Genomic DNA, 14,902 nt, shown 5'->3' with positions numbered 1-14,902 from the left:
GTGTGCAAAAGAAATTGTTGAAAACATACCCCCTCAAATGAGAGACATTCAAAATGAATAATAATTCATATACATTTCAATATATGTAACATATATTATTCATGAGTTTGATACTATGCATACATATAAAAAATAATACTACATTTCTAAATGTATGTATAATTACCTTGTGTGTATAGAAAAATAAGTAGGCTATACTTTAATCCATGATATTTTATCATCAACCAACCCTCGTTTAACTATATTACTTTTCCAATGAGTATTTTTTAAACCAATAGTTTTAATTGAAATTAGAGATGGAGTAAATTTAATTAATATATAATTATCTTTGTAATCATCCGGTATAAGATAAGCCCATTTGTTTGTCCATACAATATTTTTGATATTTTCATTTTCTATTATTGTTCCATTGCCTGTTAAGGTAGCATATACATTTTTTTTATCATCACTATATAATATACTTATATTATTATTCTTATTTTTTAAAAAATTATGTATATCACTATTTTTGGATATACAAAAATATAAATAATTTAAAGGTAATTCAGTTGATGATTTTACTCCCATAGCCTTTTGAATAGTCGGTGTATTTAATGATTGTATGAGACTTTCAATAGTTCCTTTATTTTCTTCTATTTCATGTTGTGTTGATTTAGACATTTCTGTAATTTCCTTATCCTGAAAACGGCCCTTCGTTAATGGCTTTTCTTCGGATTCCTTTTTGTCACTCGTCATAAGAGTAACAGTATTACGCTCCTTATTATTTATTCCTTGTTCATAATTTATTTCTGAATTTTCTGGATATAATGGATCAATAAAAAAGGTATTAATTTCATTATTATTAGAATATAGACAATAACATTTGGGGTTAACTTCTATCAATTTTATTGTCTCATTTATAATATCATCGGAGGTTTCAAATGAATAGTTTAATTCTGCTAATTTTACTTCTTCAATATATTTAAATAAATACATTAATCCAATTATTGGTATACTTTGAAATGCTATAAATATAAATAATCTTTTTATTTTCCCTCTACTTTTATTATTATTATTTCCATAATTGTTTTCTACAATATTTTGGCTTGAAGGTGCCACTTTTTTATGTTTTTCAAGTACCGAATAATCTTCTTGTTTTAATATTTCCTCAATCTCATTTTTAATAATATCATTTTTATCATTTTTAAAAAAAAAAAAATCTCTCTTTTGTATTTTAAATTCGTTTGCCTTTATATTACCATAACTAATTAAAAAAAAATTGTTCTTTATTCTATGCCGACTAATGCATATTAATTTTTTATATATACTATTCATTGTGGTGTTTTTTTTTGTGTGTGTGAATTTTTCTCAACTGTTCTATTCTTGGTGATTACCTCTTTTACATTATCATGATAAGGAGTGATATTTTTTTTATTGATTTAATATTCCATATGTTCATTCCATAAAGTAAAAACTATATATATGTGCTTTGTATATATCTTGATTAATTAACTTGATTACTGCTTTTATCACAAACACACATGAAAACTCTCATATATAATACTTTGAAAGATTGTAATACTTTGTCTGAAATGAGAAATATACAAATGAATATAATAAAACAAATATGAACAAGGAATGTAAAATTGATATTCTACATGTACAGCAATATATGCATACTTATGTGTGCATATGCTGAGAAAACCTATATGGTAAGCTTATTTTTATGTTTTATAAAAACTAAACAAATATAAAGGAAATGGCCATTCATGCAAAGAGAATATTAAGCCAATGACTGGCCAACCCATAAATGATATCACATATATTATTCTCTTAATTAATAATACAAAATTTGATAGAATATTTCAAAAAAAAAAAAAATTATTTCTAGCTAAATAATTTGCCAAAAAATATTGCAGGGTCATAAAAAAAAAACATAAATGTAACGGTAAAAGTAAACACAATACTCTCTTATAATTTAAATTTACATTGTTACAATTAAATAATTGAACAAATATTCTAAATTTTGTTTACAAAAAAAAGTTAAATTAAATATAAATTAAATCGAATTAAAATATGAAAATATAAAATTACGATTAAAAAAAATATAAATAAATACAAAATTAGCATTTATATTTCAATGTAAAAAGATAGATATTGTGAATGCATTATCACTGCAAAAATAATATAGGCACATTCCTACGGCGTTATATCACCATTTTATTAGGAAAAAAAATTTCTCACACTTATGCTATATCATGATGAAATTTATTTTTTCTTTGTTTTATATTTTTTACAAAAAAGGCACATAACATTGAGGAAATATGAAAAAAAATTATATGAAAATAATAGCGATAACATGGTGGAGTATATATGGCTTATTGGTATAGCCTAAACTTATATATATGCTAATCTATCCTTCAACTCTTTTTCTTTTAACATTTCGTATCTTTTTTGTTCAAAGCCATTTCCTCTTATTACACCATCCCATCTATATCCTGCTAAGATATTAAATCTATTGTATGGGGATTGATATCTACATTTTGCTTTTTGATCTTCTTGATTTGATTGTACTAAATATTTATGCATTGGATCTTCTTTTCTTATATCTTGTTTTAATTTTTGATCATAATCACTATCATAATCATAATTTATTATATTCTTTTTATTTACTATTTTTTTATTTTCCTCCATTATTTTTTCTCTCATTTCTTTTTGTACTAACCCACTTCCCCATTCTAATTTTATTTTTTGATCATCATTATATTTTTTACCTTTTCGATTTTTTTTATTTCTTTCATTTTTATCGTTCCCTTTTATTTTATCTACCCCATGTCGATATCCTGGTTTTTCATTTTGAATATTTTTAATCCATTCATCTCTTGAAATTATTTTACCATCTTTGTCTCTATAAATTGTATTAGGGTTTTTATCAGAATTTTTTACTACTTCATTTTGTTCTTCACTACTTATTTTATTTGATACGTCAGATGAGTGTTCAACAATATTCGAACTGCTTCCTTCTGATTGGCTATCCATACTAGTGGATCTTTTCACTTCCTTCCTTGGGAGTGAAACATCCGAGCTGCTACTTCGCTCTTTTCCTCTTCGCCGTGGAAGTGAAACATCCGAGCTGCTACTTTGCTCTTTTACTCTTCGTCGTGGAAGTGAAACATCGGAACTGCTGTCTCGCTCTTTTCCTTTTCTCCTTGGAAGCGAAATGTCTGAGCTGCTACTTCGCTCTTTTCTTCTTCGCCTTGGGAGAGAAACATCTGAACTGCTACTTCGTTCTTTTCCTTTCCGCCTTGGAAGTGAAACGTCCGAGCTGCTATCCCGGCCATTACTACGTTTTCGCCTTCGGTATGTTTCTTCTGAGCTTGTTCGATTATTTTTGTTATAATTTTGATCACTATCTAATGAAGCTTTTGAGGTATGCCTCATCTCAAAATGCTTAGATTTATGATTAGAATTTTGGTCATCAATATCGTTGTATTGACTTTGTTTCGCCTGTTTAGCAATATGTCCTTTTTTTATTAGACTTTTTAAACCCCATTCTTTTTTTTTCTTTTTTTTTTTTTTTTCGCGAGTTTTATCAGCATCATTAAAAGGAGTATCTACTGATATATCATTGTTTAAAGATTGTAAAATTTTTTTTTTATTTTCACGAGATATATCTAATATATCCATACCATCATTTTGCATAACAGTTATAGGTACATCTGAACTTGAATCTGATTCAATAAAATTATATTCATCTAAATCATTATTTTTTATATTCTTTTTATTATATCTTTCATTTTCATCATCACTATCATGGATTTTTATTTTCCCTTTCTTATGTTTTTTTTTCTTTTTTTCTACATCCTTTTTTAAATATTTGTTCCGTAAGTATTCCTCCATTTTGTTAAATTATCCTTGTATATCCCCATACACACATATATGCATATACAACTATATGTACATGTATATTATACTAATTGATAATATGTCCGTTTATCTTGGGTACTATTATATTCTATCATATTTAAGTGGCATGCCTATTTATATTTACTTGGGTTATGTTTCATTCTAAGACGGCTATACAAAAGGTATACATATTTTCCGATTAATTTTTATTCATCCATATAAATATATGTATATATATATAATATATTTGGATTCAAATATAAATTGTAATTTCTTTAGTTTGACAAAAAAATTGTGGAAAATTTACATTTTTTAAAGCAAAAAAAATATACATGAAAAGAGCATTTCTCTATCTTTGTATACTAATCCTTTAAGTTTATGTTTGATCAATTTTTTTAAATACTAAAAAATATATATACTTTGTTATTTATTTTATTTTCCTATTCATTTATCAATTTCATTCTTAATAAATACTATAAATATATTTTTATTTTTTTGCCTCTTTAAAGTTTGATAGATTTTCTCCTTTCCGTTTTTTTATTTTATAAATACTTATATATACATATAATGCACATTTTTCTTATGTTTATTTATTTTATTATTTTTTTTTTGGAAAAATATTTCACAATTTTCCATTTTATCATATAATCTGCAACCCCTCCAATTATAGTTTACATATATATTTCTTTCAATCACTTTTGTTTTTTTCATTTTTTTATATTACCAACTGTTTTTCAAATTTGCAAACATTCCATAACCATGTTCATGTAAATAATAAATTCAAAATGCATATGCCCATGTATGGAATAGAATAAAACACAACCTTATATTCAGCAGAAATTGTGAAAATTCGATATATTATACGACATAAACGAAGAGCAAAAGCAAATGTGATAATACTTGCTTTATAAGGGTGTTCATATTTTTTAAAAAGTTATATATTATCCACCATCGTTATCCTCATAATTTAACATAAAGACTGGAAGCAATTGATAGATCTAAAAGTAGAGTAACTACTGCCATAATTAGAAAGCTGATTTATGGTCCCCCACTTTTTGAAACATACAAATAGTAAAACATAAGTTCAAGACAAATCGGAATGTGCTTACTCAACCAATTTATAACTTATCCAAATTCGCAAATGGAAACATGTTTAATCACTTTCAAAGGGGAGGGCAAAAAACGAAGATAAAGAATGCGGAAATAAATTATAAGTATAATAAATAAAGAATGAAAGAAAAAATTGTAAGTATAATAAACAGGGAATGTGAACAAGGGGTACATAAATTATTGCAACATGTTGTGTACCGACATATAGGCTCCCTTAATTATCAAAATTGTCGTTATTCGCATTCAAAATTAAAATATGAAAAAAATACAAAATTTAAAGACGAACTATATAAATATCATTATGAACCATATATAGATAATGCAAATTCAAGACCATGCTTATATTTGAAAGATGATGAAGAAAATGTTGCTTATGATAAAAAATTAAAAAAAAATTTTCCTTTTATTTATAGTAATCAAGTAAAAAATATAGACGATCTAAAACAATCATCATTAACTTTGGTTAATATAAAAAATAATAATAATGAATCATTTGGTGTTGCTACCTTTAATCCATATTCTTTAATTACTGCAAGAATACTAAGTACTAATCCTTTATTTACTATTAACATACATTTTTTTATTGAGCGAATAAAACAAAGTTTATTATGGAGGTCAAAAATAATAAATGGTGAGCTAGCTTTAAAAAAAAAACTTGATCAATGCTTGCCAATAAATAATAATACACCAAATCAAACCTTACAAATGGACAAAGAAAATAATACAAGTCCTCTCACTTCTCAATCTTCTTACCCACAATTAAATAGTAATAATTGTTATAGACTTATTAATAGTGAAGGTGATCATATTCCTGGACTCATAATCGATAGATATGATGATATAATTAGTATACAACATTTAACATTAGGATGTGAAATGATGGCTTGTAATATTAATGATGCAATTATTGAACTATTAAATCCAAAAGCTATTATATTTAGAAATGATAATAAAGAACGATTAAATGAAAAATTAGAAATATATAAAAAAGTTATTTATGGAAAAATTTCTGAACAAGTCATATTAAATGAAAATGGATGCTCTTTTTTAATTGATCTTATTAATTCTCCAAATACTGGTTGGTTTTTTAATAGAAAACATTTGAGAAATATTATATCCAATTATTCTTGTCAAAAAAATGTTCTAGATTTATTTTCTTACGTTGGATCCTTTGGTATTCAATGCCTTAAAAATGGAAAAGCGATGCATGTTACGTGTGTAGAAAAAGATAAAAATTTTGTTCAGCTAGCTAAACAATCAGCTATTATAAATAATATTCCACAACCTTCTATGGAAAATAATGAACAAAGTAATATCGAATTCATATGTCTAGACGCTATAACATTCTTAAAAAATTGTAACAAACTCTTTGATATAATTATTTTGGATCCTCCTAATCTTATCCCAAAATCGAAGTTTATTGAATCTGGGACAAAGAAGTATATCGATTTAATTAACTTAACACAAAATTATGTTACACCAAACGGATTAATACTTATTATTTTTACCACAAAATTACTTTCCTATCAAAATTATATTAACATTATTAATACTTCGTTTCATCAAACTAAAAAAAGTATTAAGATTGTTGGGCAAGGTCGTGCTTCCCCTGATCACCCTGTTAATCTAGCCCTATATCAATTTTCTGATTTTTATTGGTTTTTATTACAAGTTGGTTTTTAAAATTGGAGAAATAAATAAATTCATATTCATGTAGCAGAGGAACTGAGTTGACCAATTCCCTTGTCTACAAAACATATAATTAATTTCTAAAGAAGCTATACTATTTTATTATTACTTTTGTGAATTCATATTTTATTCTATTTGTTTTATTACCCCATATATACACATTAATTAAATTATGAACAACGTTTATACATCCTCTATTCATTCTTTTTAATTCGTATACCCTTACCTATGTTTGATTGTTTTATAAAATTAAGAATTAAATCAAATATGTGCATATACTATGCTTTCTTTTTTATTATATTTTGTGAATGTTCACCTTTTTTTAATACTAATAAATGGCTTATATATATTTATGCCTATAATTTAAAAAAACATACCACCTTTAATGAGTTAGTACATTATTATACCAAAATAAACATGCCAATGGGCTCAAAATAACAATTAAAATCGTTTAATAAAATATCCACAAATCCACATTTGTGCATATAAATTGTGCATACAATTATCATTCCTTATATAGAATAGCATGCACACAACGACGTTCTCAAATATTTATACAGTGAAAAAAAGCAGATTGAATTATTCCATAAAATGTAACAATATTATAAATAGGCATATTTTTATGGAAAAAAAATGATAATAAAATAAATTATAGAAATCATAATTAAAATGCGGGAATCAAGAAATATATATATATGTGTGCACACACATATTAAATCATAATTGCATAAAGTGTAAAAATATAGACTATAAAATTTATTGCAATATATCCTCGCAAAATAATTTATAATCGATTCTGTCGTCATTTGAAAATGCATTAAGTGCATTCATTGCTTCATCCTCAGTTAAAGCATCTCCCCATGTAACTAAAATATTTTTCATTTGGTTTTTGGTTAAGAAACCAGTTGTATTGGTATCGAAATATGCAAACATTTTAACTAATTGTTCGGCATTATCTTTATCATGAATTGACATAGATAAATATTCTAAATATTGATCATATGTTAAATTATCTCCATATAAATCTCTAATCTTTTCTTCATCCTTACTTGATGGAGCTAATCCTAATTTTCGAGCATTGTAAGAAGCATCTGCTATGCTTATTTTACCACCGATGCATTTTTCATCAAAATATTTTCTTCTTTCATCTTTATCAACTTTTTCATCTAATTCGCCAAATCCATGTTCAGATTCTTCTGATTCCTCAGCTTCATCATAAGTATCTTCTCTTGATATTTGTTTTACTACTGGTTCGGGTTTCCATTCAAAACCGGGTCCCCACATAAAATAACTTAATTCATTATCATATGGGCCTATTGTTGATTTGGGGTCAGGCAAATCGAAATAACAAGTATAGCATTGTTGTTCCATTTTTGCGAAATATATTTTTTTAATTAAAAGAAAGGTAAAAAAACAAATAAAATATAATGTACCAAAAAAAAAGAACAAAAAAAAACAAAAAAAACAAAAAAAAACAACGTTTAACAACTATCGTTAAATAAAAAATATTAGTTCTTAAAACAACGCCTTTAATAATAGAAATATATACACTTTAATTTTACATAATTTATAAATATTTAAAAACAATCTATTTTTTTAATTTCATAAATAAAAAAAAATAAAACTAAATTAAATTAAATTAAGAACCTTATTTAAGAAGACACTTTAATTTGAAAAAAGTGAAATTGTGTGTATTATATACGTTTATTTTTTTACATATATATAATTGTATATATATTATAATTTTTTTTTTTTTTTTTTTTAGGTATGGGAGAGGTTATTATATATATAGAAAGTCTCCAATGTTGTTTTATATAGCTATAAATTTTTTATTTTAAGAAAAAAAATATATAAATAAGCACACACAATTTATTGCGTGTGTATAAAATATATAATTTTTTTTAATAAATATTATTGTTTGTTCATAATTTATTGGAAATATAGCACCTAAAATATGTGTGCAAAAATAGTGAGCTATTTTCTTTAAGCAAATATGGAAATTAAATAATAAAAAAAAAGCGAAACAAATTCATATATTATTATTATTATTTTTTTAGTTACTAAAAAATATATATAGTTACATGACAATTTTAATTTAACATTTCTACACATATATAGTAATCAGAAAAAAGCTAAATATAATACAACATATAGTATTATTTTTCATATTTCTTAATGTGGAAAACATTAATTTCTTCTTTTTTCTTTCTAATATAATGCTAATTTTTATCTATTTTAAAATGTATATACTGTCAATTTATGAGTTATATGTAGACAATAATTTATGATGTCATTATAGCTAATAGTAATATTCAAATAAAAAAAAAATTTTATTTTTTCTGTATGTTCATAATTTTTACTAACCAAATATTGTTCCCATGTTTTATTTTTTTTATTATGGTACTAAAAAGCAAATTATATCTTAACCTTGTAACACTATAATTATGTTTTCGCACAAAAATGCATAAAAAATGAGATAGAGGAAAATCCTAAAAAATTGTGAGGATACTATATAAGTATAATATCACAAAATATACAATAATAACGGAAAAATTAAAGAAACTTAATGGAAAATTGCATAATTATTAAGAATTAAAATAAAATTGGGTAATATATATGGTCGTCCTTTTTACACATGTATATACCCCTTAATTATAAGTAACAAATACTGTGTTATTTTTGTATACTCCTATTTTATCTATATATTTCTTAAATTTCCAAGTTAGCACATTATTACAAAGAAAAATGAGTATAGATAGGTACTGAATATGATATACAGAATTATTATACTACTATCAAATCAATCTCTTCTTTATGCATAATTTGACAAAAAAAGAAAGGGTTTCCATATATAAGATATATTTTATATAAAATATTATTACTATTCACACATATTAGACATATTATATCTATAAATTATTAACACAATTTAAGGTATATCAAATATACACACTATATTGGTATATTTTCTCATTGATTTATTCCATTTTACTATATTTGTAAGATTATGAATAAATTCGATTATTTGTCTTCTCTACATTAAAGATTTATTTTTTTTATAACAACTATTAAATTTTTTGTGTGAAATAAGTTTCTTTTTAATATATCATAGTAACGTTTCACGTATATGCAATACTGTCCAATATATATAACAACCATTTAAATGAATATAATATTTCTAAGAAATATAAAAAATTTATCATTTTCTAAAGTAAAAAAAAATCACATATAGCCATACATACAAATATATAATTATGAATTTATAAATGAAATGATTAAAATAAAAAAATTAATATGGTAAATCAGAAGGCATATCTATATTTGCCTTTAAAAAGAAAAGGAATAAATTCCAAATAAATAATATGCATATACATATTTGGAAAAAACATTCAAGCTTGTATAAATCAATTTTTTGATATATGCAGAAAAGGCATTAAAAACAACACAAAAAAAAAATAACGAAACATACCGAAAAAATAATGTATAAAAGTGTGCAAAATATTTTTAAAGAATTTGCCATATAATACAAAATGGGATATCCTTTTATTTTCCATTTGTTTACAATTTAAAATTAAATAAACAAAAAAAAATGGAAAGTGAATTATGCAAACTTGGTAATATACTTAAAAAAAAAAATGGAAAATTGGTATGGTGGAACATTATTGAGGTATTTCTTGTTGTTTCATGTATAAACTTTAATCACATATCAATGATTTTTAAGCATTAATATAATTAAAAATAATATAGCTGAAGATAAGGTAGAATTATTTGATTTACAAATAACTTTTATTTTTTTTTTCATCACTTCAATTCCTACAAGTACAAAATAATTTTCCATAGCACTGGAATTGTCCGAATAGCACCCACATAAACAAATTTTGTCTTCTATATAACACAAATTTAATGCTTCTCCCTAAAAAATGCAAAAAATAAATTAAATGTTGATATAAAGCATGCACACACACAAAGTATATAGAAATATTCTCAGCTTAATTATAAAAAAATGATAAAATTAATTTTAACAATAGGTAATGCCTTACCAAACATGCTCTTTCTATTAATGTATCATTATTCATGTTATCATCTTTAGTAATAATTTTCTCTTCTTTATTTGCATTAAAATTTTCATTGTTCCAAAATTTGTCAAAAATTTCTCGTGTTATTTTAGCTTTTTTCATAAATTTATTTATTGCTATGGGCAATCTTATTTCGATATTCTTTCTTAACATATCTTGCATTCTACAAAAAATTTAACAATGCATAAGCAAAATATTATATATCCACACACATACATACACAATATAAGCGCAAAGAAGTACAAATATGCTTTACCTGTATGATATTTTAATTAATGGAAATCCGTTGTATATTCGCGAACACTTTACAGCCATTTCCTAATTTGAAAAAAAAAAAAAAAAAAAAAAAGTGTGTAATATTAGCTAGCTACTAAAAAGGCAATCACACACAGGATAATCACATAAATATATTACACAAATAATTTAATTTTTTGAAAAAATATACTAACATAGCATTTAGTAGAATATGCTGATAACAATTTTTCATATGGCACAAATTTAAATTTCAAAGGAAATAATATTTTATTGGATATTTGCATATCCAAATCATAAAAATTAATTTGACGTTTGTTTTTGACAAAAAATTTTATAAGTCCCTTAACATCGTAGTAGCTTTGATCTATGAATATCTGCAAGTTGAAAAAAAAATATTTGAAAATGTTATACTCCATGTGTGTGTATATTTATGAAGAATAAATTATTTAAGTTTGTAACTATACCTCTAAGCTATCATCCGCATATAACAAAGATTTATTTTTTAAAATTGCTTCTTGTACATTAAATATATTATCATATTGTGTAAAATATTTATTAAAATAACTTATGTTGTTATTATTATTTGATGTTGTTGATAAATTTTGTTTTTTCTTAGGGTCATAACTTATTATATCTTCTTTATTATTACCATATGATTCATTATTCAAATTGTTATAATTGTTTGTTATAGCTTTATTAGAAGAAATATTTTTTTTATTTCCATTTTTTGAATCGATATATTTATTCATTCCTAATAAGTCTCCATATGTATGTTCTTTTAACTCATTTTCTTTATCTTGTAAAAATTTATTATAATTTACATAATCTTCTTTAGTTTCATAAAAATTACTTTTTTTTATTATACAGTTCCATACATTTTCATTTCCATTATTTCCTGCCTCTTTAAATTCTTTTAACTTATCCCATTCATCTACACTGCTTATATCAAGCTCATTTTTTGATCCATTCAAACTGCTTGTTATTTTATTTTCTACATTATTTGATTTATTACTTCCAGGTGCTTCTCCTCCCCCTTCTTTACCAATTGAATCTAAAGATGGTGAAATATTTTTACATATATATAAGCATGACATTTATGAATACACATATGTGTGTTTCAATTAAATAATGAAGAGACTTACCTTTACTTTCATGGAACTCTTTTATATTATTATTTGCTATATCAAAGGAAACCGTTTTATTTGTTTCGATTTTTTTTTGGAAATCATTTTTTGTTATATTATTATTATTATTTTTACTGTCTGATATATTACCATTGCTTGTATTCAAATTAGATTGATGTAATGAGCTTGGAAAACTAAAATTGCTCGACCCATTTAAACTTCCTTTAAATTTATGTTTCTCCTTTCCATCGTTCCAGTCTGTAAAGCAATAAAAATGCAAATCATTTTCAATTATATTATTATTTTTTATGTTATAAAAATTTATTGACTTGCTTAAAAATGGTGATCACTATTTATTTTCACAAATTTAATTGTATTACCAAAATTTGTATTTTGATTTGGTTTTATGTCTATGCTCGAAAAGTAGGATTCAAGTCGTATACTTAAATTATCGTCTTCAATTTCCTGATAAATGAATAGACACATAAGTATAAATATGAGTATATTATATGGGTGGGCAAAAGTGTGATAACCTTTTACTTTCACTACATGCATGAATATATTTTTTTTTTGCCATACATCAATAGTTTCGCAATAAATGCTGTATAATCCGTTGTACAAAAAGTTAATAACCGTATCTTTAGCTTTGCTAATTAATCTGTTAAAAAATAATCCAATTTTTATAATTTTTTTGGGCGTGAAGATAGAACATACGCATCATGCATGAAATATATATATAACTGCTTTATCAAGTTAAAACTATTTATGGATTTTTCAAAATATATCTACCTTATGTATTCAGAATGTAAGTCATTTATTTTTGTGTTGTCTATAAATTCTTGATCTAAAGCATCTAATAATTTGTTTTTTAATTTTTTTACATCTACAAAATAAAAATGGAGGACATATATTTAGTATACTTTAAAATAGTATTATTATAAAGCTTGCAATAGTGCAAAACTCGAAAATGGGTCGCCAAAAACAATAAGCAAAAATAAGATGAAATTGCTAACCATTTAATAATTCTGTGTTAAAAAAATTATCATAATCCAATAAATCAATTTTGTTATCTCGGATTTTTTTAAATATATTATCAATATATTTATCTTCTTTTGAATTTGGTATTATATTTATAATTTGAATAGTTTTAAATAAATATTTTGCTTCTAAAACGAAAGCAGATATATCTTCATATGCTTCTTTGCCAAAATAGGTTAAAGACTTTTTTGTATTTATACCTTCTTTATCTCTTTTTAAAATTTTATATGCATATTCAACTATTTCACTGTTAACCAGTTGCTGAATATTTTTAGGTTCGATAACTAGCGATAGACTAACCGCCTGCGAGAAGGCACAAAAAATAAATAAGTGAAAATATAATAATGACATTGAAAACGGGGATAATGCCGTTATACTTATTATTTTGTAATGCATAGGAGTTATGAAAATAATTGGATATATACTACGATTATTCAGCTACGTCATGCTTTCTGTTTTGCTTTGATATGTATACCCATGCATATCACTTATCAATGGACAAAGAATTTGAATAAAATTCGCTCGTTTACTTACCTTGAGTGATGTTATTCTTGAATGGATAGGACATTTGATGTCTCCTAAATTTAGATAACAAAAGTTGTATAATTCATCAACTTTTTTAAATGTAATTAAATGGTTCTTTAACTCTTTAAAATATAGATGAAGATATTCAGTTGATTCAGTACATGTTTTAAATAATAATTTATCTTCATCCGATCCAGCATTTTGCTGTTTTTTTTTGTATACCCCCATTATATGATATACATAATAAAAATATTATACTCTTTATATCTCTCACTATTTTTTTTTATCTTCTTCTTTTCTGTTACTTTATTCGTTTCATCATTTGGTTGTTCAATCAATCATTTGTTTTGTTTTTGTTTTTATTTTATTTATTATTATTAATCTTCTTTCCTTTTTTTATTTATTTTATTATTATTATTTTTTTTTTCTACAATTATAACAAAATTTTTTATAGTAATCTAAATAATATTTTTTTTTTATGCATAAGTACAATATTGCACTTGTTTGGATATTTACAAAATTATGTAAAAGTATAAAAAGGTGGATAATATTTTTTTTTGATGTTAATTAATATATATTTCTAAATATTATTTTTTTAAATAAATTTTCCAATATTTTATATATTAACAATTACAACATATTTGCTATATTTTCCATAAATTTACTTTTGGAAATTTCCATATATATATATATATATATATGTGTAAGTATTATTATTATATAAAGAAAAATAATCATATAATCACTATATAAGTTGATTATTTCCGCATATTAATTCTCCTTACACACCTATATATCTATAATTCTTATATACAAATATATATATTTCCCTTTCTACTATTGCTAAGCAATAATTTTGAACTTAAAACATTTTATAATTTTATTTTATATTATTAAAAAATAAATTAGGCATATATATATCATAATATGTGTGGAAAATAGTTACTTTTTTCGAAATTAAATTATTTTTTATATAAAGAAAACAAAAACAAATCCTAAACTTAAATAAATAAACATTTTTTGTAAAGCCATTTAAAAGCTATCTATATAGCCATATATCACTTTATTAATGTGGCTATATACAAAGAAAGGGGACTAATAATGATACACACACTGTTTTTTTTTCTAAATAATGCCATTTTCAATAAATCATATGCTTATACATACTCATCAATTGTGGGATATTATCAGACCGGTATT

At 23.7% G+C, this 14,902-nt stretch overlaps 5 protein-coding genes across 5 annotated transcripts; 1 reads left to right on the top strand and 4 right to left on the bottom strand.

Moving 5' to 3' along the window:
* Positions 1 to 192: 192 nt before the first annotated feature.
* On the bottom strand, positions 193 to 1,314 carry PCHAS_1462100 (conserved Plasmodium protein, unknown function; the record flags this gene model as incomplete). The annotated part of the gene is made up of 1 exon (XM_738065.1): positions 193 to 1,314. One exon carries the CDS (start codon positions 1,312 to 1,314, stop codon positions 193 to 195), a length of 1,122 nt encoding a protein of 373 aa, XP_743158.1.
* A 1,062-nt stretch (positions 1,315 to 2,376) lies between these two features.
* On the bottom strand, positions 2,377 to 3,879 carry PCHAS_1462000 (pre-mRNA-splicing factor CWC26, putative; the record flags this gene model as incomplete). The annotated part of the gene is made up of 1 exon (XM_736956.2): positions 2,377 to 3,879. The coding sequence occupies one exon, from the start codon at positions 3,877 to 3,879 to the stop codon at positions 2,377 to 2,379; it is 1,503 nt and encodes a 500-aa protein (XP_742049.2).
* Positions 3,880 to 5,115: 1,236 nt separating this feature from the next.
* Positions 5,116 to 6,678, top strand: PCHAS_1461900 (methyltransferase, putative; the record flags this gene model as incomplete). The annotated part of the gene is made up of 1 exon (XM_736955.2): positions 5,116 to 6,678. One exon carries the CDS (start codon positions 5,116 to 5,118, stop codon positions 6,676 to 6,678), a length of 1,563 nt encoding a protein of 520 aa, XP_742048.2.
* Positions 6,679 to 7,440: 762 nt separating this feature from the next.
* On the bottom strand, positions 7,441 to 8,055 carry PCHAS_1461800 (myosin A tail domain interacting protein MTIP, putative; the record flags this gene model as incomplete). Its single annotated transcript, XM_737560.2, has 1 exon — positions 7,441 to 8,055. One exon carries the CDS (start codon positions 8,053 to 8,055, stop codon positions 7,441 to 7,443), a length of 615 nt encoding a protein of 204 aa, XP_742653.2.
* A 2,335-nt stretch (positions 8,056 to 10,390) lies between these two features.
* PCHAS_1461700 (clathrin adaptor domain-containing protein, putative) lies at positions 10,391 to 13,930 on the bottom strand (the record flags this gene model as incomplete). Its single annotated transcript, XM_016799844.1, has 11 exons — positions 10,391 to 10,597; positions 10,725 to 10,923; positions 11,017 to 11,078; positions 11,210 to 11,389; positions 11,480 to 12,066; positions 12,158 to 12,397; positions 12,520 to 12,604; positions 12,719 to 12,797; positions 12,929 to 13,022; positions 13,153 to 13,480; positions 13,712 to 13,930. 11 exons carry the CDS (start codon positions 13,928 to 13,930, stop codon positions 10,391 to 10,393), a joined length of 2,280 nt encoding a protein of 759 aa, XP_016655085.1.
* Positions 13,931 to 14,902: the final 972 nt, after the last annotated feature.

Source organism: Plasmodium chabaudi (genome assembly GCF_900002335.3).
Source record: "Plasmodium chabaudi chabaudi strain AS genome assembly, chromosome: 14".
NCBI classification, from domain to species: Eukaryota; Apicomplexa; class Aconoidasida; order Haemosporida; family Plasmodiidae; genus Plasmodium; species Plasmodium chabaudi.
Note: the sequence above shows the minus strand (reverse complement) of the source record. Positions and strands in the feature narration are given on the sequence as shown.